This window comes from Phalacrocorax carbo, chromosome 2 (genome assembly GCF_963921805.1).
Source record: "Phalacrocorax carbo chromosome 2, bPhaCar2.1, whole genome shotgun sequence".
Lineage (NCBI taxonomy): Eukaryota > Metazoa > Chordata > Aves > Suliformes > Phalacrocoracidae > Phalacrocorax > Phalacrocorax carbo.
In genome coordinates this window covers 1389956-1413933 of record NC_087514.1, presented here as the reverse complement: position 1 = coordinate 1413933, position 23978 = coordinate 1389956, and the positions used below count along the sequence as shown (strand labels likewise).

General features: G+C 57.4%; 6 protein-coding genes across 6 annotated transcripts; all 6 read right to left on the bottom strand.

The window, feature by feature from the left end:
• Positions 1-1602: 1602 nt before the first annotated feature.
• LOC135312256 (feather keratin 1-like) lies at positions 1603-1940 on the bottom strand. Its single transcript, XM_064445400.1, has one exon. The coding sequence runs from the start codon at positions 1922-1924 to the stop codon at positions 1616-1618; it is 309 nt and encodes a 102-aa protein (XP_064301470.1). The 5' UTR covers positions 1925-1940; the 3' UTR covers positions 1603-1615.
• A 5130-nt stretch (positions 1941-7070) lies between these two features.
• LOC135312255 (feather keratin 1-like) lies at positions 7071-7404 on the bottom strand. Its single transcript, XM_064445399.1, has one exon. The coding sequence runs from the start codon at positions 7386-7388 to the stop codon at positions 7080-7082; it is 309 nt and encodes a 102-aa protein (XP_064301469.1). The 5' UTR covers positions 7389-7404; the 3' UTR covers positions 7071-7079.
• A 3021-nt stretch (positions 7405-10425) lies between these two features.
• LOC135312254 (feather keratin 1-like) lies at positions 10426-10750 on the bottom strand. The gene has a single exon (XM_064445398.1). It carries the CDS (start codon positions 10732-10734, stop codon positions 10426-10428), a length of 309 nt encoding a protein of 102 aa, XP_064301468.1. The 5' UTR covers positions 10735-10750.
• Positions 10751-13784: 3034 nt separating this feature from the next.
• On the bottom strand, positions 13785-14109 carry LOC135312253 (feather keratin 1-like). Its single transcript, XM_064445396.1, has one exon. It carries the CDS (start codon positions 14091-14093, stop codon positions 13785-13787), a length of 309 nt encoding a protein of 102 aa, XP_064301466.1. The 5' UTR covers positions 14094-14109.
• Positions 14110-19236: 5127 nt separating this feature from the next.
• LOC135312252 (feather keratin 1-like) lies at positions 19237-19573 on the bottom strand. Its single transcript, XM_064445395.1, has one exon. The coding sequence runs from the start codon at positions 19555-19557 to the stop codon at positions 19249-19251; it is 309 nt and encodes a 102-aa protein (XP_064301465.1). The 5' UTR covers positions 19558-19573; the 3' UTR covers positions 19237-19248.
• A 3022-nt stretch (positions 19574-22595) lies between these two features.
• On the bottom strand, positions 22596-22920 carry LOC135312251 (feather keratin 1-like). Its single transcript, XM_064445394.1, has one exon. It carries the CDS (start codon positions 22902-22904, stop codon positions 22596-22598), a length of 309 nt encoding a protein of 102 aa, XP_064301464.1. The 5' UTR covers positions 22905-22920.
• Positions 22921-23978: the final 1058 nt, after the last annotated feature.

Sequence of the window (23978 nt, the reverse complement as noted above, 5' to 3'; positions counted from 1 at the left end):
TCTCCTATGAGGACAGGCTGAGAGAGTTGTTGAGCGTGGAGACAGAAAGGCAGCGGGGAGACCTTCTTGCGGCCTTCCAATACTTGAAGGGGGACCATAGGAGAGATGGGGGCTACCTCTTTAGCAAGGCTCGATGTGACAGGACAAGGGGTAATAGTTTTAAACTAAAGGACGGTAGATTTAGACTGGATATAAGGGAAAAAATGTTTTACTGTGAGCGTGGTGAAACACAGAATCCCAGAATCCCGGAATCCCAGGTTGGAAGGGAGCTCAGGGATCATGTAGTCCAAGCTTTCTAGGAAGAGCACAGCCTAGACAAGATGGCCCAGCAGGCTGTGCAGCCAAATCTTGAAAGTGTCCAATGTGGCGGAAGAGGTTGCCCAGAGAGGTGGTGGATGCTCCATCCCTAGAAACATTCAAGGTCAGGTTGGAGAGGGCTCTGAGCAAGCGGGTCTAGTGGAAGATGTCCGTGCTCACTGCAGGGGGTTTAGACTGGTTGCCCACTAATGTCCCTTCCAACCTAAACCGTTCTATGATTCTATGATTCCATGATTGTAATGGGAGTGTCTGAGCAACTACATGATCCAGTTCCCTTCAGGACTCTGGGATGCATCTTACCAGGTGCCATAGCCTTGTGTATGTTCAGGTTCCTCGGGTGGTCAGAAACCTGATCTTCCCTTACAGTGGGAGGGTCTTGAGCCGCCTTGTGCCCATCTTGCGGTGCATGTCATCGGGAGGGGTGAGGAGAGAGGTTACGAGTGAAGCCTGAGGCAAAAAAGGGCTTGAGTAGCTCATCCCTCTCCTGGTGTGTTGCTCCTAGGTCACCCTTCTTGTTCATCAGGGGAGGTACGCTCTCTTTAACCTTCCTTTTCTGGTTGACATAGCTGTAGAAGAAGCCCTTCCTGTTATTGTTCAGCATGCCTTGTTGTGCCAAAGCCTTTGTTTGAGCTAGTGGTTGGCTGGTGTCACACTCTGGAAGCCCCCCCGGCCAGGTGCCAGTCTGTGTTGATATTGGCTGTGGTGGCACAATCCCGCGGAGAGATCTAGTGACCCTTCTCCACCCACCCCGCTGGCCTCTTGAGCCCTGGCTTTGTGCTGGGTAGAGTTGGAGGAGGCTTGGGAGAAGAAGGGAAGAGGAGACCACACAGGCTGGGATGCAGGAGCACTTTATTGATGGACAAAAGAGAGCGAAAAGGCAGGATGAGCAAGTGGAAGGGAAGCGGTCTGAGGTGCAAGTCTAGCGACCATCAGCCGAGGTGCCGTGTGCGAGAGAGGACCTTGCCAGAGCAGCAAGAACTTCCTGCCACACAGTGGGAGCAGCACGCCGGAGGTCCCCGGTGGTCTATGGCTTGTGAGCAAGTGATTGGAGCGGGCAGTACTGGAGATAGCAGAAGGGGTGATGCAAGGAAGGAAGTGGGAGAAGAGGAGGAGGTGCGTGGGCCGTGTGCCCAGGCAGGCTGGGTTGGCCCCTTCCCTGCTTCCTTGCTTGGTGCCTTGAGAGGAGGAGCCGTGGAGGGCAGGTCCACGTGGCAGCAAGAGCCCGGAGGTGCATCCTCAGTCGATGCCCTGGCTTGCAGGGTGCGTTAGTTGGTGTCAGGGGTGGTGGTCAGGGCCCTTAGCAGGGGTAGCAGCCCCTTCTGCCACCGTAGCAGCCCAGGCCTCCAAAGCCGTAGCCATAGCCAAATCCACCGGAGGAGACGGGCACTCCCTGGGAGCCGAGGATGTTGCCCACGGCAGCCGAAGAGGAGGATCCGACGGCGGTGTTCTGTGGGAAGGAGCTGAGGATGGGTCCTGGCAGGGTGACCAGCACGGCGGGAGGCTGGATGACGACGCGGGAGTCCTCGCACTGCCTGACACAGGGCTCGTTGCAGCTGTTAGCCAGCGGGGTGGGTCCGCAGGGGCGGCAGAGGTCGTAGCAGGCCATGTGTGTGGTGTGGAGGGTCCCTGGAAGAGAGGGTGTTGAGAAAGCGTAGGGGCGTGGGGGTGCGAGGGGTGTGGTGGTGTGAGGTGGGGGTGCAACAGCAGGAGGACAAGGGAGCGTGGAAGCGTGTTGTGTGGCTGTGGGGAGCGTGGGTGTGGGGAGGTTTCGGCTGCTGAGTTGGGGGCAGAGCGTGCTGGAAGAGCCAGGCCAGGTGGGGCAAGGGAAGAATGGGAAGGAGGGGAAGGGGGTTCAGACTCACCTCGTTGACGTTGGAGGAGAAGGTGTGAGGAGCGTGTGTGAGGGAGAGAGGCATGGGGCCAGCTTTTATGGTGGTCGGCGAGGGGCGGGGCAGCCTTTGCGCATGACGGTGTTTTGCAGCAAGCGGCTGTTGCATGCCACAGGCTGGCAAGTCATGAGGTGGGGTGTGTTTTTCTTCCTGCAGTTGTACACTTTCATGTGCTCTTCTTGAGGACGTGTCCCCTTGGCCCTGGCGGCAGCTTTTAAGTGAGAGTATTAGAAGCCAAAGTCTTGGTGTTGATGGTGAGTGTCAGGGCGGGCAGAAGACGAGACCAAATTGTAGGAGAAGCGGGGTGACATCAGTGAGGTCATGGCGTGGCACTCGTGTGGTTTATTTTGTGGGTGCATTGTGAAGCGGGGGCCCCCTTTCCTCGCAGCCGTGGAAGGCTGGTCTGTTCTTTGAGGTGTGCCGGGCATGAGGCGCTGCCCGTTGCATGGCCTTTTTTCCCTGCTGACCTTGCTGCCAGGTGACTGAGGCTGTGTTTAGGCCTGGCCTAAAGCCACAGCTGTGTGTGCTCTGTGTGTGTCGTGTTGCCCCTCTTGCTTGTGAGGTTGTAGGTGGGAGAAAGGAGGCTGCCTGTTTGTGGTTGTGGCCCGTCGGTGCTGTCCGTGGGGGTGTGAGTGGGAGCAGGCAGAGGAGGGCGGCTTGCAGGAGCAGGATGTTACCCTGGCAGCCCACGTCCAGAGCTGGCAAGCCCTGTGGTGGGGGGAGCCCTGCCACGCTCCCCAAAGGCTTGTGTTGGCCCCTCCGTTGCGCTTCCCTTAGCTGGGGCTGGTCTGTTTGATGCAGCCTGGGCTCAGGCGTGACTCTTGTGCTTTCTCTGGGGAGCCTCGTAAGCGCAGGTGAATTTGTGGGGATCCCAGGAGAGTGTGGAGAGGCAGAGGCAGAGCGGCAGGCAGGGTAGCCTGGTGATGCAGGGCCTTTGGGGTCTGTCTTTGGGGTGAGGCCACTTCTCTGCACCGTGTTTGACGGGCAGAAAGAGGATTTGTAGCTCGCAGAGGGCACTGGAGCCGAGCATGCTGTACGTGGGTGCCATTCAAAGGCTGTGGCGGTGGTGGAGGATTGGCAGAGGGTTGAGGACTGGCGAGGCCTGCCCCGACTGAGCCAATGTGAGTGTTTAGGAGGCTGTTTGTCAGGCGAGCAGTGCTTGTTGCTGTGGATGGCAAAAGGGTCTGATGGCAAAGGGGCTGGCTACTTGTGAGGCGTCTAGGGACATTGTGAGGTCTTCATAGATGGATCGGGGAAGACCAGACCCACGTGGATGTCATTCTGGCAAGGTGTGTCTAGGATCCCAAGAAGGGCTTCTTCTAATACTTTGGCAGTAAAAGGAAGAGTGGGGAAAGTATGGGCCTGCTGCTGAACGAGGTGTGGGCCCTGGTGACGCAGGATGCAGGGAAGGCAGAGTTATTGAATGCTGCCTTTGCTTCAGCCTTTATTGCTAAGTCTGGCCCTGAGGCATCCCAGTCCCCAGAGGTGATAGAGAAAATCTGGAGAAAGGAAAACTTCCCCTTTGGTTGAGGTGGATTGGGTTAGAGATCACCTAGGCAAACTGGGTCCTTGCAGATTCATGACCGCCGACAGAAAGCACCCACAAGTGCTGAAGGAGCTGGCGGATGTTCTTGCCAAGCCACTCTCCATCATCTTTGAAAGGTCATGGAGAACAGGAGAGGTTCCCGAGGACTGGAGGGCAGCCGATGTCATTCCAATCTTCAAAAAGGTCAAGATGGAAGACCCGGGAAACTATAGCACAGTCAACCTGACCTCCATCCTCAGAAAGGTGAAGGAAGAGTGTGTTCTGGAGGTCATCGCCAAGCATGCAGTGGAGAAGAGGGTTATCAGAAGGAGGTAACATGGATTCACCAAGGAAGATCATGCTTGACCAAGCTGATAGCCTTCTATGATGGCGTGGGAGAGCAGTGGCTGTTGTTTACCTTGTCTTCAGCCAAGTGCTCGACGCTGTCTCCCATAACATCCTCACGGACAGGCTAAGGAAGCATGGATTAGATGAGAGGAGAGGGAGGCAGATTGAGAGCTGGCTGAATGGCGGAGCTCCGAGGGTGGTGATCAATGGGGCAGAGTCTGGTTGGAGGCCGATAACTAGCATTGTTCCCCAGGGTCCAGTTCTATTCAATGACCTGAACAAAGGGATAGATTGTACCCTCAGCAAGTTTGCTGACGATACCAAACTGGGAGGAGTGGGTGATACGGCAGGAGGCTGTGCTGCCATCCAACGAGACCTGGACAGGCTGGAGAGCTGGGTCAAGGGGAACCTGATGAAGTTCAACAAGAGCAAGTGTAGGGTCCTGCACATGGGGAGGAAGGACTCCATGCACCGGCACAGCTTGGGGGTGACCTGCTGGAAAGTGGCTCTGCTGAGAAGGCCCTGGCAGTGCTGGTGGAGAGCAGGGTGACCCTGAGCCAGCACCGTGCCCTTGTGGCCAAGAAGGCCAAGGGTATCGTGGGCTGCATGAAAAGGAGTATGGCCAGCAGGGCGAGGGAGGTTATCCTCCCCCTGTACTCTGCCCTAGTGAGGCCTCGTCTGGAGTGTTGTGTCCCGTTCTTGGCCCCCCAGAGGAAGAAGGCCAGGGAACTGCTTGAGCAAGTCCATCGGAGAGGTACCAAGATGATGGGGGGACTGGAGCACCCCTCTTATGAGGAAAGGCTGAGAGACGTGGGTTTGTTCAGCCTGGAGAAGAGAAGACTGAGGGGGGAACTCATCAATACTTACAAATATCTGAAGGGTGAGTGTCAGGAGGATTGGGCCGGACTGTTTTCAGTGGTGGGTGCCCAAGGACAGGCCAAGGTTGCAGTGGGCACAAGTTGGAAGGCAGGAAGTTCCATTTAAACACGAGATAAAACTTTGTTCCTGTGCGGGTGGCAGAGCAGTGGAACAGGCTTCCCAGAGAGGCTGTGGAGTCTCCTTCCCTGGAGACATTCAAACCCTGCCTGGACGAGGTCCTTGCTTGCTGCTGTAGGTGTGCCTGGTCAAGCAGGGGGGATGGACAAGATGCTCTCCAGAGGTCCCTTCCAACCCATAGCATTGTGTGATTCTGTGATTCTTGCAGTCCGCAGGGACATCACCTGACTGCCATGATTTTTCAAATATCCACCCCTCTACTCTGCTCTTGTGAGACCCCACCTGGAGAACTGCATCCAGCTCTGGAGCCGCTAATACAGAAAGGACGTGGACCTGTTGGAACAGGTCCAGAGGCGGGCCCCAGAAATGATCTGAGGGCTGGAGCACCTCTCCTATGAGGACAGGCTGAGAGAGTTGTTGAGCGTGGAGACAGAAAGGCAGCGGGGAGACCTTCTTGCGGCCTTCCAATACTTGAAGGGGGACCATAGGAGAGATGGGGGCTACCTCTTTAGCAAGGCTCGATGTGACAGGACAAGGGGTAATAGTTTTAAACTAAAGGACGGTAGATTTAGACTGGATATAAGGGAAAAAATGTTTTACTGTGAGCGTGGTGAAACACAGAATCCCAGAATCCCGGAATCCCAGGTTGGAAGGGAGCTCAGGGATCATGTAGTCCAAGCTTTCTAGGAAGAGCACAGCCTAGACAAGATGGCCCAGCAGGCTGTGCAGCCAAATCTTGAAAGTGTCCAATGTGGCGGAAGAGGTTGCCCAGAGAGGTGGTGGATGCTCCATCCCTAGAAACATTCAAGGTCAGGTTGGAGAGGGCTCTGAGCAAGCGGGTCTAGTGGAAGATGTCCGTGCTCACTGCAGGGGGTTTAGACTGGTTGCCCACTAATGTCCCTTCCAACCTAAACCGTTCTATGATTCTATGATTCCATGATTGTAATGGGAGTGTCTGAGCAACTACATGATCCAGTTCCCTTCAGGACTCGGGGATGCATCTTACCAGGTGCCATAGCCTTGTGTATGTTCAGGTTCCTCAGGTGGTCAGAAACCTGATCTTCCCTTACAGTGGGAGGGTCTTGAGCCGCCTTGTGCCCATCTTGCGGTGCATGTCATCGGGAGGGGTGAGGAGAGAGGTTACGAGTGAAGCCTGAGGCAAAAAAGGGCTTGAGTAGCTCATCCCTCTCCTGGTGTGTTGCTCCTAGGTCACCCTTCTTGTTCATCAGGGGAGGTACGCTCTCTTTAACCTTCCTTTTCTGGTTGACATAGCCGTAGAAGAAGCCCTTCCTGTTATTGTTCAGCATGCCTTGTTGTGCCAAAGCCTTTGTTTGAGCTAGTGGTTGGCTGGTGTCACACTCTGGAAGCCCCCCCGGCCAGGTGCCAGTCTGTGTTGATATTGGCTGTGGTGGCACAATCCCGCGGAGAGATCTAGTGACCCTTCTCCACCCACCCCGCTGGCCTCTTGAGCCCTGGCTTTGTGCTGGGTAGAGTTGGAGGAGGCTTGGGAGAAGAAGGGAAGAGGAGACCTCACAGGCTGGGATGCAGGAGCACTTTATTGATGGACAAAAGAGAGCGAAAAGGCAGGATGAGCAAGTGGAAGGGAAGCGGTCTGAGGTGCAAGTCTAGCGACCATCAGCCGAGGTGCCGTGTGCGAGAGAGGACCTTGCCAGAGCAGCAAGAACTTCCTGCCACACAGTGGGAGCAGCACGCCGGAGGTCCCCGGTGGTCTATGGCTTGTGAGCAAGTGATTGGAGCGGGCAGTACTGGAGATAGCAGAAGGGGTGATGCAAGGAAGGAAGTGGGAGAAGAGGAGGAGGTGCGTGGGCCGTGTGCCCAGGCAGGCTGGGTTGGCCCATTGCCTGCTTCCTTGCTTGGTGCCTTGAGAGGAGGAGCCGTGGAGGGCAGGTCCACGTGGCAGCAAGAGCCCGGAGGTGCATCCTCAGTCGATGCCCTGGCTTGCAGGGTGCGTTAGTTGGTGTCAGGGGTGGTGGTCAGGGCCCTTAGCAGGGGTAGCAGCCCCTTCTGCCACCGTAGCAGCCCAGGCCTCCAAAGCCGTAGCCATAGCCAAATCCACCGGAGGAGACGGGCACTCCCTGGGAGCCGAGGATGTTGCCCACGGCAGCCGATGAGGAGGATCCGACGGCGGTGTTCTGTGGGAAGGAGCTGAGGATGGGTCCTGGCAGGGTGACCAGCACGGCGGGAGGCTGGATGACGACGCGGGAGTCCTCGCACTGCCTGACACAGGGCTCGTTGCAGCTGTTAGCCAGCGGGGTGGGTCCGCAGGGGCGGCAGAGGTCGTAGCAGGCCATGTGTGTGGTGTGGAGGGTCCCTGGAAGAGAGGGTGTTGAGAAAGCGTAGGGGTGTGGTGGTGCGAGGGGTGAGGGGGTGCAACAGTAGGAGGACAAGGGAGCGTGGAAGCGTGTTGTGTGGCTGTGGGGAGCGTGGGTGTGGGGAGGTTTCGGCTGCTGAGTTGGGGGCAGAGCGTGCTGGAAGAGCCAGGCCAGGTGGGGCAAGGGAAGAATGGGAAGGAGGGGAAGGGGGTTCAGACTCACCTCGTTGACGTTGGAGGAGAAGGTGTGAGGAGCGTGTGTGAGGGAGAGAGGCATGGGGCCAGCTTTTATGGTGGTCGGCGAGGGGCGGGGCAGCCTTTGCGCATGACGGTGTTTTGCAGCAAGCGGCTGTTGCATGCCACAGGCTGGCAAGTCATGAGGTGGGGTGTGTTTTTCTTCCTGCAGTTGTACACTTTCATGTGCTCTTCTTGAGGACGTGTGCCCTTGGCCCTGGCGGCAGCTTTTAAGTGAGAGTATTAGAAGCCAAAGTCTTGGTGTTGATGGTGAGTGTCAGGGCGGGCAGAAGACGAGACCAAATTGTAGGAGAAGCGGGGTGACATCAGTGAGGTCATGGCGTGGCACTCGTGTGGTTTATTTTGCGGGTGCATTGTGAAGCGGGGGCCCCCTTTCCTCGCAGCCGTGGAAGGCTGGTCTGTTCTTTGAGGTGTGCCGGGCATGAGGCGCTGCCCGTTGCATGGCCTTTGTTCCCTGCTGACCTTGCTGCCAGGTGACTGAGGCTGTGTTTAGGCCTGGCCTAAAGCCACAGCTGTGTGTGCTCTGTGTGTGTCGTGTTGCCCCTCTTGCTTGTGAGGTTGTAGGTGGGAGAAAGGAGGCTGCCTGTTTGTGGTTGTGGCCCGTCGGTGCCGTCCGTGGGGGTGTGAGTGGGAGCAGGCAGAGGAGGGCGGCTTGCGGGAGCAGGATGTTGCCCTGGCAGCCCACGTCCAGAGCTGGCAAGCCCTGTGGTGGGGGGAGCCCTGCCACACTCCCCAAAGGCTTGTGTTGGCCCCTCCGTAGCGCCTCCCTTAGCTGGGGCTGGTCTGTTTGATGCAGCCTGGGCTCAGGCGTGACTCTTGTGCTTGCTCTGGGGAGCCTCGTAAGCGCAGGTGAATTTGTGGGGATCCCAGGAGAGTGTGGAGAGGCAGAGGCAGAGCGGCAGGCAGGGTAGCCTGGTGATGCAGGGCCTTTGGGGTCTGTCTTTGGGGTGAGGCCACTTCTCTGCACCGTGTTTGACGGGCAGAAAGAGGATTTGTAGCTCGCAGAGGGCACTGGAGGCGAGCATGCTGTACGTGGGTGCCATTCAAAGGCTGTGGTGGTGTTGGAGGATTGGCAGAGGGTTGAGGACTGGCGAGGCCTGCCCCGACTGAGCCGATGTGAGTGTTTAGGGGGCTGTTTAGGAGCACCTCTCCTATGAGGATAGGCTGAGAGAGTTGTAGTTGTTGAGCATGGAGACAGAAAGGCAGCGGGGAGACCTTGCGGCCTTCCAGTACTTGAAGGGGGACCATAGGAGAGATGGGGGCTACCTCTTTAGCAAGGCCCGATGTGACAGGACAAGGGGTAATAGTTTTAAACTAAAGGACGGTAGATTTAGACTGGATATAAGGGAAAAAATGTTTTACTGTGAGCGTGGTGAAACACAGAATCCCAGAATCCCGGAATCCCAGGTTGGAAGGGAGCTCAGGGATCATGTAGTCCAAGCTTTCTAGGAAGAGCACAGCCTAGACAAGATGGCCCAGCAGGCTGTGCAGCCGAATCTTGAAAGTGTCCAATGTGGCGGAAGAGGTTGCCCAGAGAGGTGGTGGATGCTCCATCCCTAGAAACATTCAAGGTCAGGTTGGAGAGGGCTCTGAGCAAGCGGATCTAGTGGAAGATGTCCGTGCTCACTGCAGGGGGTTTAGACTGGTTGCCCACTAATGTCCCTTCCAACCTAAACCGTTCTATGATTCTATGATTCCATGATTGTAATGGGAGTGTCTGGGCAACTACATGATCCAGTTCCCTTCAGGTCTCTGGGACGCATCTCACCAGGTGCCATAGCCTTGTGTATGTTCAGGTTCCTCAGGTGGTCAGAAACCTGATCTTCCCTTACAGTGGGAGGGTCTTGAGCCGCCTTGTGCCCATCTTGCGGTGCATGTTGTCGGGAGGGGTGAGGAGAGAGGTTACGAGTGAAGCCTGAGGCAAAAAAGGGCTTGAGTAGCTCATCCCTCTCCTGGTATGTTGCTCCTAGGTCACCCTTCTTGTTCATCAGGGGAGGTACGCTCTCTTTAACCTTCCTTTTCTGGTTGACATAGCTGTAGAAGCCCTTCCTGTTATTTTTCTGCATGCCTTGTTGTGCCAAAGCCTTTGTTTGAGCTAGTGGTTGGCTGGTGTCACACTCTGGAAGCCCCCCTGCCAGGTGCCAGTCTGTGTTGATATTGGCTGTGGTGGCACAATCCCGCGGAGAGATCTAGTGACCCTTCTCCACCCACCCCGCTGGCCTCTTGAGCCCTGGCTTTGTGCTGGGTAGAGTTGGAGGAGGCTTGGGAGAAGAAGGGAAGAGGAGACCTCACAGGCTGGGATGCAGGAGCACTTTATTGATGGAAAAAAGAGAGCGAAAAGGCAGGATGAGCAAGTGGAAGGGAAGTGGTCTGAGGTGCAAGTCTAGCGACCATCAGCCAAGGTGCCGTGTGCGAGAGAGGACCTTGCCAGAGCAGCAAGAACTTCCTGCCGCACAATGGGAGCAGCACGCCGGAGGTCCCCGGTGGTCTATGGCTTGTGAGCAAGTGATTGGAGCGGGCAGTACTGGAGATAGCAGAAGGGGTGATGCAAGGAAGGAAGTGGGAGAAGAGGAGGAGGTGCGTGGGCCGTGTGCCCAGGCAGGCTGGGTTGGCCCCTCTCCCGCTTCCTTGCTTGGTGCCTTGAGAGGAGGAGCCGTGGAGGGCACGTCCACGTGGCAGCAAGAGCCCGGAGGTGCATCCTCAGTCGATGCCCTGGCTTGCAGGGTGTGTGCTGTTGGTATCAGGGGTGGTGGTCAGGGCCCTTAGCAGGGGTAGCAGCCCCTTCCGCCGCCGTAGCAGCCCAGGCCTCCAAAGCCGTAGCCATAGCCAAATCCACCGGAGGAGACGGGCACTCCCTGGGAGCCAAGGATGTTGCCCACGGCAGCCGATGAGGAGGATCCGACGGCGGTGTTCTGTGGGAAGGAGCTGAGGATGGGTCCTGGCAGGGTGACCATCACGGTGGAGGGCTGGATGACGACGCGGGAGTCCTCGCACTGCCTGACACAGGGCTCGTTGCAGCTGTTAGCCAGCGGGGTGGGTCCGCAGGGGCGGCAGAGGTCGTAGCAGGCCATGTGTGTGGTGTGGAGGGTCCCTGGAAGAGAGGGTGTTGAGAAAGCGTAGGGGCGTGGGGGTGTGAGGGGTGTGGTGGTGTGAGGTGGGGGTGCAACAGCAGGAGGACAAGGGAGCGTGGAAGCGTGTTGTGTGGCTGTGGGGAGCGTGGGTGTGGGGAGGTTTCGGCTGCTGAGTTGGGGGCAGAGCGTGCTGGAAGAGCCAGGCCAGGTGGGGCAAGGGAAGAATGGGAAGGAGGGGAAGGGGGTTCAGACTCACCTCGTTGACGTTGGAGGAGAAGGTGTGAGGAGCGTGTGTGAGGGAGAGAGGCATGGGGCCAGCTTTTATGGTGGTCGGCGAGGGGCGGGGCAGCCTTTGCGCATGACGGTGTTTTGCAGCAAGCGGCTGTTGCATGCCACAGGCTGGCAAGTCATGAGGTGGGGTGTGTTTTTCTTCCTGCAGTTGTACACTTTCATGTGCTCTTCTTGAGGACGTGTCCCCTTGGCCCTGGCGGCAGCTTTTAAGTGAGAGTATTAGAAGCCAAAGTCTTGGTGTTGATGGTGAGTGTCAGGGCGGGCAGAAGACGAGACCAAATTGTAGGAGAAGCGGGGTGACATCAGTGAGGTCATGGCGTGGCACTCGTGTGGTTTATTTTGCGGGTGCATTGTGAAGCGGGGGCCCCCTTTCCTCGCAGCCGTGGAAGGCTGGTCTGTTCTTTGAGGTGTGCCGGGCATGAGGCGCTGCCCGTTGCATGGCCTTTGTTCCCTGCTGACCTTGCTGCCAGGTGACTGAGGCTGTGTTTAGGCCTGGCCTAAAGCCACAGCTGTGTGTGCTCTGTGTGTGTCGTGTTGCCCCTCTTGCTTGTGAGGTTGTAGGTGGGAGAAAGGAGGCTGCCTGTTTGTGGTTGTGGCCCGTCGGTGCCGTCCGTGGGGGTGTGAGTGGGAGCAGGCAGAGGAGGGCGGCTTGCGGGAGCAGGATGTTGCCCTGGCAGCCCACGTCCAGAGCTGGCAAGCCCTGTGGTGGGGGGAGCCCTGCCACGCTCCCCAAAGGCTTGTGTTGGCCCCTCCATAGCGCCTCCCTTAGCTGGGGCTGGTCTGTTTGATGCAGCCTGGGCTCAGGCGTGACTCTTGTGCTTGCTCTGGGGAGCCTCGTAAGCGCAGGTGAATTTGTGGGGATCCCAGGAGAGTGTGGAGAGGCAGAGGCAGAGCGGCAGGCAGGGTAGCCTGGTGATGCAGGGCCTTTGGGGTCTGTCTTTGGGGTGAGGCCACTTCTCTGCACCATGTTTGACGGGCAGAAAGAGGATTTGTAGCTCGCAGAGGGCACTGGAGGCGAGCATGCTGTACGTGGGTGCCATTCAAAGGCTGTGGTGGTGTTGGAGGATTGGCAGAGGGTTGAGGACTGGCGAGGCCTGCCCCGACTGAGCCGATGTGAGTGTTTAGGGGGCTGTTTAGGAGCACCTCTCCTATGAGGATAGGCTGAGAGAGTTGTAGTTGTTGAGCATGGAGACAGAAAGGCAGCGGGGAGACCTTGCGGCCTTCCAGTACTTGAAGGGGGACCATAGGAGAGATGGGGGCTACCTCTTTAGCAAGGCCCGATGTGACAGGACAAGGGGTAATAGTTTTAAACTAAAGGACGGTAGATTTAGACTGGATATAAGGGAAGAAATGTTTTACTGTGAGCGTGGTGAAACACAGAATCCCAGAATCCCGGAATCCCAGGTTGGAAGGGAGCTCAGGGATCATGTAGTCCAAGCTTTCTAGGAAGAGCACAGCCTAGACAAGATGGCCCAGCAGGCTGTGCAGCCGAATCTTGAAAGTGTCCAATGTGGCGGAAGAGGTTGCCCAGAGAGGTGGTGGATGCTCCATCCCTAGAAACATTCAAGGTCAGGTTGGAGAGGGCTCTGAGCAAGCGGATCTAGTGGAAGATGTCCGTGCTCACTGCAGGGGGTTTAGACTGGTTGCCCACTAATGTCCCTTCCAACCTAAACCGTTCTATGATTCTATGATTCCATGATTGTAATGGGAGTGTCTGGGCAACTACATGATCCAGTTCCCTTCAGGTCTCTGGGACGCATCTCACCAGGTGCCATAGCCTTGTGTATGTTCAGGTTCCTCAGGTGGTCAGAAACCTGATCTTCCCTTACAGTGGGAGGGTCTTGAGCCGCCTTGTGCCCATCTTGCGGTGCATGTTGTCGGGAGGGGTGAGGAGAGAGGTTACGAGTGAAGCCTGAGGCAAAAAAGGGCTTGAGTAGCTCATCCCTCTCCTGGTGTGTTGCTCCTAGGTCACCCTTCTTGTTCATCAGGGGAGGTACGCTCTCTTTAACCTTCCTTTTCTGGTTGACATAGCTGTAGAAGCCCTTCCTGTTATTTTTCTGCATGCCTTGTTGTGCCAAAGCCTTTGTTTGAGCTAGTGGTTGGCTGGTGTCACACTCTGGAAGCCCCCCTGCCAGGTGCCAGTCTGTGTTGATATTGGCTGTGGTGGCACAATCCCGCGGAGAGATCTAGTGACCCTTCTCCACCCACCCCACTGGCCTCTTGAGCCCTGGCTTTGTGCTGGGTAGAGTTGGAGGAGGCTTGGGAGAAGAAGGGAAGAGGAGACCTCACAGGCTGGGATGCAGGAGCACTTTATTGATGGACAAAAGAGAGCGAAAAGGCAGGATGAGCAAGTGGAAGGGAAGTGGTCTGAGGTGCAAGTCTAGCGACCATCAGCCAAGGTGCCGTGTGCGAGAGAGGACCTTGCCAGAGCAGCAAGAACTTCCTGCCGCACAATGGGAGCAGCACGCCGGAGGTCCCCGGTGGTCTATGGCTTGTGAGCAAGTGATTGGAGCGGGCAGTACTGGAGATAGCAGAAGGGGTGATGCAAGGAAGGAAGTGGGAGAAGAGGAGGAGGTGCGTGGGCCGTGTGTCCAGGCAGGCTGGGTTGGCCCCTCTCCCGCTTCCTTGCTTGGTGCCTTGAGAGGAGGAGCCGTGGAGGGCACGTCCACGTGGCAGCAAGAGCCCGGAGGTGCATCCTCAGTCGATGCCCTGGCTTGCAGGGTGTGTGCTGTTGGTATCAGGGGTGGTGGTCAGGGCCCTTAGCAGGGGTAGCAGCCCCTTCCGCCGCCGTAGCAGCCCAGGCCTCCAAAGCCGTAGCCATAGCCAAATCCACCGGAGGAGACGGGCACTCCCTGGGAGCCGAGGATGTTGCCCACGGCAGCCGAAGAGGAGGATCCGACGGCGGTGTTCTGTGGGAAGGAGCTGAGGATGGGTCCTGGCAGGGTGACCATCACGGTGGAGGGCTGGATGACGACGCGGGAGTCCTCGCACTGCCTGACACAGGGCTCGTTGCAGCTGTTAGCCAGCGGGGTGGGTCCGCAGGGGCGGCAGAGGTCGTAGCAGGCCATGTGTGTGGTGTGGAGGGTCCCTGGAAGAGAGGGTGTTGAGAAAGCGTAGGGGCGTGGGGGTGCGAGGGGTGTGGTGGTGTGAGGTGGGGGTGCAACAGCAGGAGGACAAGGGAGCGTGGAAGCGTGTTGTGTGGCTGTGGGGAGCGTGGGTGTGGGGAGGTGTCGGCTGCTGAGTTGGGGGCAGAGCGTGCTGGAAGAGCCAGGCCAGGTGGGGCAAGGGAAGAATGGGAAGGAGGGGAAGGGGGTTCAGACTCACCTCGTTGACGTTGGAGGAGAAGGTGTGAGGAGCGTGTGTGAGGGAGAGAGGCATGGGGCCAGCTTTTATGGTGGTCGGCGAGGGGCGGGGCAGCCTTTGCGCATGACGGTGTTTTGCAGCAAGCGGCTGTTGCATGCCACAGGCTGGCAAGTCATGAGGTGGGGTGTGTTTTTCTTCCTGCAGTTGTACACTTTCATGTGCTCTTCTTGAGGACGTGTCCCCTTGGCCCTGGCGGCAGCTTTTAAGTGAGAGTATTAGAAGCCAAAGTCTTGGTGTTGATGGTGAGTGTCAGGGCGGGCAGAAGACGAGACCAAATTGTAGGAGAAGCGGGGTGACATCAGTGAGGTCATGGCGTGGCACTCGTGTGGTTTATTTTGTGGGTGCATTGTGAAGCGGGGGCCCCCTTTCCTCGCAGCCGTGGAAGGCTGGTCTGTTCTTTGAGGTGTGCCGGGCATGAGGCGCTGCCCGTTGCATGGCCTTTTTTCCCTGCTGACCTTGCTGCCAGGTGACTGAGGCTGTGTTTAGGCCTGGCCTAAAGCCACAGCTGTGTGTGCTCTGTGTGTGTCGTGTTGCCCCTCTTGCTTGTGAGGTTGTAGGTGGGAGAAAGGAGGCTGCCTGTTTGTGGTTGTGGCCCGTCGGTGCTGTCCGTGGGGGTGTGAGTGGGAGCAGGCAGAGGAGGGCGGCTTGCAGGAGCAGGATGTTACCCTGGCAGCCCACGTCCAGAGCTGGCAAGCCCTGTGGTGGGGGGAGCCCTGCCACGCTCCCCAAAGGCTTGTGTTGGCCCCTCCGTTGCGCTTCCCTTAGCTGGGGCTGGTCTGTTTGATGCAGCCTGGGCTCAGGCGTGACTCTTGTGCTTTCTCTGGGGAGCCTCGTAAGCGCAGGTGAATTTGTGGGGATCCCAGGAGAGTGTGGAGAGGCAGAGGCAGAGCGGCAGGCAGGGTAGCCTGGTGATGCAGGGCCTTTGGGGTCTGTCTTTGGGGTGAGGCCACTTCTCTGCACCGTGTTTGACGGGCAGAAAGAGGATTTGTAGCTCGCAGAGGGCACTGGAGCCGAGCATGCTGTACGTGGGTGCCATTCAAAGGCTGTGGTGGTGTTGGAGGATTGGCAGAGGGTTGAGGACTGGCGAGGCCTGCCCCGACTGAGCCAATGTGAGTGTTTAGGAGGCTGTTTGTCAGGCGAGCAGTGCTTGTTGCTGTGGATGGCAAAAGGGTCTGATGGCAAAGGGGCTGGCTACTTGGGAGGCGTCTAGGGACATTGTGAGGTCTTCATAGATGGATCGGGGAAGACCAGACCCACGTGGATGTCATTCTGGCAAGGTGTGTCTAGGATCCCAAGAAGGGCTTCTTCTAATACTTTGGCAGTAAAAGGAAGAGTGGGGAAAGTATGGGCCTGCTGCTGAACGAGGTGTGGGCCCTGGTGACGCAGGATGCAGGGAAGGCAGAGTTATTGAATGCTGCCTTTGCTTCAGCCTTTATTGCTAAGTCTGGCCCTGAGGCATCCCAGTCCCCAGAGGTGATAGAGAAAATCTGGAGAAAGGAAAACTTCTCCTTTGGTTGAGGTGGATTGGGTTAGAGATCACCTAGGCAAACTGGGTCCTTGCAGATTCATGACCGCCGACAGAAAGCACCCACAAGTGCTGAAGGAGCTGGCGGATGTTCTTGCCAAGCCACTCTCCATCATCTTTGAAAGGTCATGGAGAACAGGAGAGGTTCCCGAGGACTGGAGGGCAGCCGATGTCATTCCAATCTTCAAAAAGGTCAAGATGGAAGACCCGGGAAACTATAGCACAGTCAACCTGACCTCCATCCTCAGAAAGGTGAAGGAAGAGTGTGTTCTGGAGGTCATCGCCAAGCATGCAGTGGAGAAGAGGGTTATCAGAAGGAGGTAACATGGATTCACCAAGGAAGATCATGCTTGACCAAGCTGATAGCCTTCTATGATGGCGTGGGAGAGCAGTGGCTGTTGTTTACCTTGTCTTCAGCCAAGTGCTCGACGCTGTCTCCCATAACATCCTCACGGACAGGCTAAGGAAGCATGGATTAGATGAGAGGAGAGGGAGGCAGATTGAGAGCTGGCTGAATGGCGGAGCTCCGAGGGTGGTGATCAATGGGGCAGAGTCTGGTTGGAGGCCGATAACTAGCATTGTTCCCCAGGGTCCAGTTCTATTCAATGACCTGAACAAAGGGATAGATTGTACCCTCAGCAAGTTTGCTGACGATACCAAACTGGGAGGAGTGGGTGATACGGCAGGAGGCTGTGCTGCCATCCAACGAGACCTGGACAGGCTGGAGAGCTGGGTCAAGGGGAACCTGATGAAGTTCAACAAGAGCAAGTGTAGGGTCCTGCACATGGGGAGGAAGGACTCCATGCACCGGCACAGCTTGGGGGTGACCTGCTGGAAAGTGGCTCTGCTGAGAAGGCCCTGGCAGTGCTGGTGGAGAGCAGGGTGACCCTGAGCCAGCACCGTGCCCTTGTGGCCAAGAAGGCCAAGGGTATCGTGGGCTGCATGAAAAGGAGTATGGCCAGCAGGGCGAGGGAGGTTATCCTCCCCCTGTACTCTGCCCTAGTGAGGCCTCGTCTGGAGTGTTGTGTCCCGTTCTTGGCCCCCCAGAGGAAGAAGGCCAGGGAACTGCTTGAGCAAGTCCATCGGAGAGGTACCAAGATGATGGGGGGACTGGAGCACCCCTCTTATGAGGAAAGGCTGAGAGACGTGGGTTTGTTCAGCCTGGAGAAGAGAAGACTGAGGGGGGAACTCATCAATACTTACAAATATCTGAAGGGTGAGTGTCAGGAGGATTGGGCCGGACTGTTTTCAGTGGTGGGTGCCCAAGGACAGGCCAAGGTTGCAGTGGGCACAAGTTGGAAGGCAGGAAGTTCCATTTAAACACGAGATAAAACTTTGTTCCTGTGCGGGTGGCAGAGCAGTGGAACAGGCTTCCCAGAGAGGCTGTGGAGTCTCCTTCCCTGGAGACATTCAAACCCTGCCTGGACGAGGTCCTTGCTTGCTGCTGTAGGTGTGCCTGGTCAAGCAGGGGGGATGGACAAGATGCTCTCCAGAGGTCCCTTCCAACCCATAGCATTGTGTGATTCTGTGATTCTTGCAGTCCGCAGGGACATCACCTGACTGCCATGATTTTTCAAATATCCACCCCTCTACTCTGCTCTTGTGAGACCCCACCTGGAGAACTGCATCCAGCTCTGGAGCCGCTAATACAGAAAGGACGTGGACCTGTTGGAACAGGTCCAGAGGCGGGCCCCAGAAATGATCTGAGGGCTGGAGCACCTCTCCTATGAGGACAGGCTGAGAGAGTTGTTGAGCGTGGAGACAGAAAGGCAGCGGGGAGACCTTCTTGCGGCCTTCCAATACTTGAAGGGGGACCATAGGAGAGATGGGGGCTACCTCTTTAGCAAGGCTCGATGTGACAGGACAAGGGGTAATAGTTTTAAACTAAAGGACGGTAGATTTAGACTGGATATAAGGGAAAAAATGTTTTACTGTGAGCGTGGTGAAACACAGAATCCCAGAATCCCGGAATCCCAGGTTGGAAGGGAGCTCAGGGATCATGTAGTCCAAGCTTTCTAGGAAGAGCACAGCCTAGACAAGATGGCCCAGCAGGCTGTGCAGCCAAATCTTGAAAGTGTCCAATGTGGCGGAAGAGGTTGCCCAGAGAGGTGGTGGATGCTCCATCCCTAGAAACATTCAAGGTCAGGTTGGAGAGGGCTCTGAGCAAGCGGGTCTAGTGGAAGATGTCCGTGCTCACTGCAGGGGGTTTAGACTGGTTGCCCACTAATGTCCCTTCCAACCTAAACCGTTCTATGATTCTATGATTCCATGATTGTAATGGGAGTGTCTGAGCAACTACATGATCCAGTTCCCTTCAGGACTCGGGGATGCATCTTACCAGGTGCCATAGCCTTGTGTATGTTCAGGTTCCTCAGGTGGTCAGAAACCTGATCTTCCCTTACAGTGGGAGGGTCTTGAGCCGCCTTGTGCCCATCTTGCGGTGCATGTCATCGGGAGGGGTGAGGAGAGAGGTTACGAGTGAAGCCTGAGGCAAAAAAGGGCTTGAGTAGCTCATCCCTCTCCTGGTGTGTTGCTCCTAGGTCACCCTTCTTGTTCATCAGGGGAGGTACGCTCTCTTTAACCTTCCTTTTCTGGTTGACATAGCCGTAGAAGAAGCCCTTCCTGTTATTGTTCAGCATGCCTTGTTGTGCCAAAGCCTTTGTTTGAGCTAGTGGTTGGCTGGTGTCACACTCTGGAAGCCCCCCCGGCCAGGTGCCAGTCTGTGTTGATATTGGCTGTGGTGGCACAATCCCGCGGAGAGATCTAGTGACCCTTCTCCACCCACCCCGCTGGCCTCTTGAGCCCTGGCTTTGTGCTGGGTAGAGTTGGAGGAGGCTTGGGAGAAGAAGGGAAGAGGAGACCTCACAGGCTGGGATGCAGGAGCACTTTATTGATGGACAAAAGAGAGCGAAAAGGCAGGATGAGCAAGTGGAAGGGAAGCGGTCTGAGGTGCAAGTCTAGCGACCATCAGCCGAGGTGCCGTGTGCGAGAGAGGACCTTGCCAGAGCAGCAAGAACTTCCTGCCACACAGTGGGAGCAGCACGCCGGAGGTCCCCGGTGGTCTATGGCTTGTGAGCAAGTGATTGGAGCGGGCAGTACTGGAGATAGCAGAAGGGGTGATGCAAGGAAGGAAGTGGGAGAAGAGGAGGAGGTGCGTGGGCCGTGTGCCCAGGCAGGCTGGGTTGGCCCATTGCCTGCTTCCTTGCTTGGTGCCTTGAGAGGAGGAGCCGTGGAGGGCAGGTCCACGTGGCAGCAAGAGCCCGGAGGTGCATCCTCAGTCGATGCCCTGGCTTGCAGGGTGCGTTAGTTGGTGTCAGGGGTGGTGGTCAGGGCCCTTAGCAGGGGTAGCAGCCCCTTCTGCCACCGTAGCAGCCCAGGCCTCCAAAGCCGTAGCCATAGCCAAATCCACCGGAGGAGACGGGCACTCCCTGGGAGCCGAGGATGTTGCCCACGGCAGCCGAAGAGGAGGATCCGACGGCGGTGTTCTGTGGGAAGGAGCTGAGGATGGGTCCTGGCAGGGTGACCAGCACGGCGGGAGGCTGGATGACGACGCGGGAGTCCTCGCACTGCCTGACACAGGGCTCGTTGCAGCTGTTAGCCAGCGGGGTGGGTCCGCAGGGGCGGCAGAGGTCGTAGCAGGCCATGTGTGTGGTGTGGAGGGTCCCTGGAAGAGAGGGTGTTGAGAAAGCGTAGGGGTGTGGTGGTGCGAGGGGTGAGGGGGTGCAACAGTAGGAGGACAAGGGAGCGTGGAAGCGTGTTGTGTGGCTGTGGGGAGCGTGGGTGTGGGGAGGTTTCGGCTGCTGAGTTGGGGGCAGAGCGTGCTGGAAGAGCCAGGCCAGGTGGGGCAAGGGAAGAATGGGAAGGAGGGGAAGGGGGTTCAGACTCACCTCGTTGACGTTGGAGGAGAAGGTGTGAGGAGCGTGTGTGAGGGAGAGAGGCATGGGGCCAGCTTTTATGGTGGTCGGCGAGGGGCGGGGCAGCCTTTGCGCATGACGGTGTTTTGCAGCAAGCGGCTGTTGCATGCCACAGGCTGGCAAGTCATGAGGTGGGGTGTGTTTTTCTTCCTGCAGTTGTACACTTTCATGTGCTCTTCTTGAGGACGTGTGCCCTTGGCCCTGGCGGCAGCTTTTAAGTGAGAGTATTAGAAGCCAAAGTCTTGGTGTTGATGGTGAGTGTCAGGGCGGGCAGAAGACGAGACCAAATTGTAGGAGAAGCGGGGTGACATCAGTGAGGTCATGGCGTGGCACTCGTGTGGTTTATTTTGTGGGTGCATTGTGAAGCGGGGGCCCCCTTTCCTCGCAGCCGTGGAAGGCTGGTCTGTTCTTTGAGGTGTGCCGGGCATGAGGCGCTGCCCGTTGCATGGCCTTTGTTCCCTGCTGACCTTGCTGCCAGGTGACTGAGGCTGTGTTTAGGCCTGGCCTAAAGCCACAGCTGTGTGTGCTCTGTGTGTGTCGTGTTGCCCCTCTTGCTTGTGAGGTTGTAGGTGGGAGAAAGGAGGCTGCCTGTTTGTGGTTGTGGCCCGTCGGTGCCGTCCGTGGGGGTGTGAGTGGGAGCAGGCAGAGGAGGGCGGCTTGCGGGAGCAGGATGTTGCCCTGGCAGCCCACGTCCAGAGCTGGCAAGCCCTGTGGTGGGGGGAGCCCTGCCACGCTCCCCAAAGGCTTGTGTTGGCCCCTCCATAGCGCCTCCCTTAGCTGGGGCTGGTCTGTTTGATGCAGCCTGGGCTCAGGCGTGACTCTTGTGCTTGCTCTGGGGAGCCTCGTAAGCGCAGGTGAATTTGTGGGGATCCCAGGAGAGTGTGGAGAGGCAGAGGCAGAGCGGCAGGCAGGGTAGCCTGGTGATGCAGGGCCTTTGGGGTCTGTCTTTGGGGTGAGGCCACTTCTCTGCACCGTGTTTGACGGGCAGAAAGAGGATTTGTAGCTCGCAGAGGGCACTGGAGGCGAGCATGCTGTACGTGGGTGCCATTCAAAGGCTGTGGTGGTGTTGGAGGATTGGCAGAGGGTTGAGGACTGGCGAGGCCTGCCCCGACTGAGCCGATGTGAGTGTTTAGGGGGCTGTTTAGGAGCACCTCTCCTATGAGGATAGGCTGAGAGAGTTGTAGTTGTTGAGCATGGAGACAGAAAGGCAGCGGGGAGACCTTGCGGCCTTCCAGTACTTGAAGGGGGACCATAGGAGAGATGGGGGCTACCTCTTTAGCAAGGCCCGATGTGACAGGACAAGGGGTAATAGTTTTAAACTAAAGGACGGTAGATTTAGACTGGATATAAGGGAAAAAATGTTTTACTGTGAGCGTGGTGAAACACAGAATCCCAGAATCCCGGAATCCCAGGTTGGAAGGGAGCTCAGGGATCATGTAGTCCAAGCTTTCTAGGAAGAGCACAGCCTAGACAAGATGGCCCAGCAGGCTGTGCAGCCGAATCTTGAAAGTGTCCAATGTGGCGGAAGAGGTTGCCCAGAGAGGTGGTGGATGCTCCATCCCTAGAAACATTCAAGGTCAGGTTGGAGAGGGCTCTGAGCAAGCGGATCTAGTGGAAGATGTCCGTGCTCACTGCAGGGGGTTTAGACTGGTTGCCCACTAATGTCCCTTCCAACCTAAACCGTTCTATGATTCTATGATTCCATGATTGTAATGGGAGTGTCTGGGCAACTACATGATCCAGTTCCCTTCAGGTCTCTGGGACGCATCTCACCAGGTGCCATAGCCTTGTGTATGTTCAGGTTCCTCAGGTGGTCAGAAACCTGATCTTCCCTTACAGTGGGAGGGTCTTGAGCCGCCTTGTGCCCATCTTGCGGTGCATGTTGTCGGGAGGGGTGAGGAGAGAGGTTACGAGTGAAGCCTGAGGCAAAAAAGGGCTTGAGTAGCTCATCCCTCTCCTGGTATGTTGCTCCTAGGTCACCCTTCTTGTTCATCAGGGGAGGTACGCTCTCTTTAACCTTCCTTTTCTGGTTGACATAGCTGTAGAAGCCCTTCCTGTTATTTTTCTGCATGCCTTGTTGTGCCAAAGCCTTTGTTTGAGCTAGTGGTTGGCTGGTGTCACACTCTGGAAGCCCCCCCGGCCAGGTGCCAGTCTGTGTTGATATTGGCTGTGGTGGCACAATCCCGCGGAGAGATCTAGTGACCCTTCTCCACCCACCCCGCTGGCCTCTTGAGCCCTGGCTTTGTGCTGTGTAGAGTTGGAGGAGGCTTGGGAGAAGAAGGGAAGAGGAGACCTCACAGGCTGGGATGCAGGAGCACTTTATTGATGGAAAAAAGAGAGCGAAAAGGCAGGATGAGCAAGTGGAAGGGAAGTGGTCTGAGGTGCAAGTCTAGCGACCATCAGCCAAGGTGCCGTGTGCGAGAGAGGACCTTGCCAGAGCAGCAAGAACTTCCTGCCGCACAATGGGAGCAGCACGCCGGAGGTCCCCGGTGGTCTATGGCTTGTGAGCAAGTGATTGGAGCGGGCAGTACTGGAGATAGCAGAAGGGGTGATGCAAGGAAGGAAGTGGGAGAAGAGGAGGAGGTGCGTGGGCCGTGTGCCCAGGCAGGCTGGGTTGGCCCCTCTCCCGCTTCCTTGCTTGGTGCCTTGAGAGGAGGAGCCGTGGAGGGCACGTCCACGTGGCAGCAAGAGCCCGGAGGTGCATCCTCAGTCGATGCCCTGGCTTGCAGGGTGTGTGCTGTTGGTATCAGGGGTGGTGGTCAGGGCCCTTAGCAGGGGTAGCACCCCCTTCCGGCGCCGTAGCAGCCCAGGCCTCCAAAGCCGTAGCCATAGCCAAATCCACCGGAGGAGACGGGCACTCCCTGGGAGCCAAGGATGTTGCCCACGGCAGCCGATGAGGAGGATCCGACGGCGGTGTTCTGTGGGAAGGAGCTGAGGATGGGTCCTGGCAGGGTGACCATCACGGTGGAGGGCTGGATGACGACGCGGGAGTCCTCGCACTGCCTGACACAGGGCTCGTTGCAGCTGTTAGCCAGCGGGGTGGGTCCGCAGGGGCGGCAGAGGTCGTAGCAGGCCATGTGTGTGGTGTGGAGGGTCCCTGGAAGAGAGGGTGTTGAGAAAGCGTAGGGGCGTGGGGGTGTGAGGGGTGTGGGGGTGTGAGGTGGGGGTGCAACAGCAGGAGGACAAGGGAGCGTGGAAGCGTGTTGTGTGGCTGTGGGGAGCGTGGGTGTGGGGAGGTTTCGGCTGCTGAGTTGGGGGCAGAGCGTGCTGGAAGAGCCAGGCCAGGTGGGGCAAGGGAAGAATGGGAAGGAGGGGAAGGGGGTTCAGACTCACCTCGTTGACGTTGGAGGAGAAGGTGTGAGGAGCGTGTGTGAGGGAGAGAGGCATGGGGCCAGCTTTTATGGTGGTCGGCGAGGGGCGGGGCAGCCTTTGCGCATCACGGTGTTTTGCAGCAAGCGGCTGTTGCATGCCACAGGCTGGCAAGTCATGAGGTGGGGTGTGTTTTTCTTCCTGCAGTTGTACACTTTCATGTGCTCTTCTTGAGGACGTGTGCCCTTGGCCCTGGCGGCAGCTTTTAAGTGAGAGTATTAGAAGCCAAAGTCTTGGTGTTGATGGTGAGTGTCAGGGCGGGCAGAAGACGAGACCAAATTGTAGGAGAAGCGGGGTGACATCAGTGAGGTCATGGCGTGGCACTCGTGTGGTTTATTTTGCGGGTGCATTGTGAAGCGGGGGCCCCCTTTCCTCGCAGCCGTGGAAGGCTGGTCTGTTCTTTGAGGTGTGCCGGGCATGAGGCGCTGCCCGTTGCATGGCCTTTGTTCCCTGCTGACCTTGCTGCCAGGTGACTGAGGCTGTCTTTAGGCCTGGCCTAAAGCCACAGCTGTGTGTGCTCTGTGTGTGTCGTGTTGCCCCTCTTGCTTGTGAGGTCGTAGGTGGGAGAAAGGAGGCTGCCTGTTTGTGGTTGTGGCCCGTCGGTGCTGTCCGTGGGGGTGTGAGTGGGAGCAGGCAGAGGAGGGCGGCTTGCGGGAGCAGGATGTTGCCCTGGCAGCCCACGTCCAGAGCTGGCAAGCCCTGTGGTGGGGGGAGCCCTGCCACACTCCCCAAAGGCTTGTGTTGGCCCCTCCGTTGCGCTTCCCTTAGCTGGGGCTGGTCTG

Bases quoted from the DNA above. Each gene is read 5' to 3' on its own strand.
- LOC135312256 (XM_064445400.1), bottom strand. From the start codon at position 1,924: ATGGCCTGCTACGACCTCTGCCGCCCCTGCGGACCCACCCCGCTGGCT.
- LOC135312255 (XM_064445399.1), bottom strand. From the start codon at position 7,388: ATGGCCTGCTACGACCTCTGCCGCCCCTGCGGACCCACCCCGCTGGCT.
- LOC135312254 (XM_064445398.1), bottom strand. From the start codon at position 10,734: ATGGCCTGCTACGACCTCTGCCGCCCCTGCGGACCCACCCCGCTGGCT.
- LOC135312253 (XM_064445396.1), bottom strand. From the start codon at position 14,093: ATGGCCTGCTACGACCTCTGCCGCCCCTGCGGACCCACCCCGCTGGCT.
- LOC135312252 (XM_064445395.1), bottom strand. From the start codon at position 19,557: ATGGCCTGCTACGACCTCTGCCGCCCCTGCGGACCCACCCCGCTGGCT.
- LOC135312251 (XM_064445394.1), bottom strand. From the start codon at position 22,904: ATGGCCTGCTACGACCTCTGCCGCCCCTGCGGACCCACCCCGCTGGCT.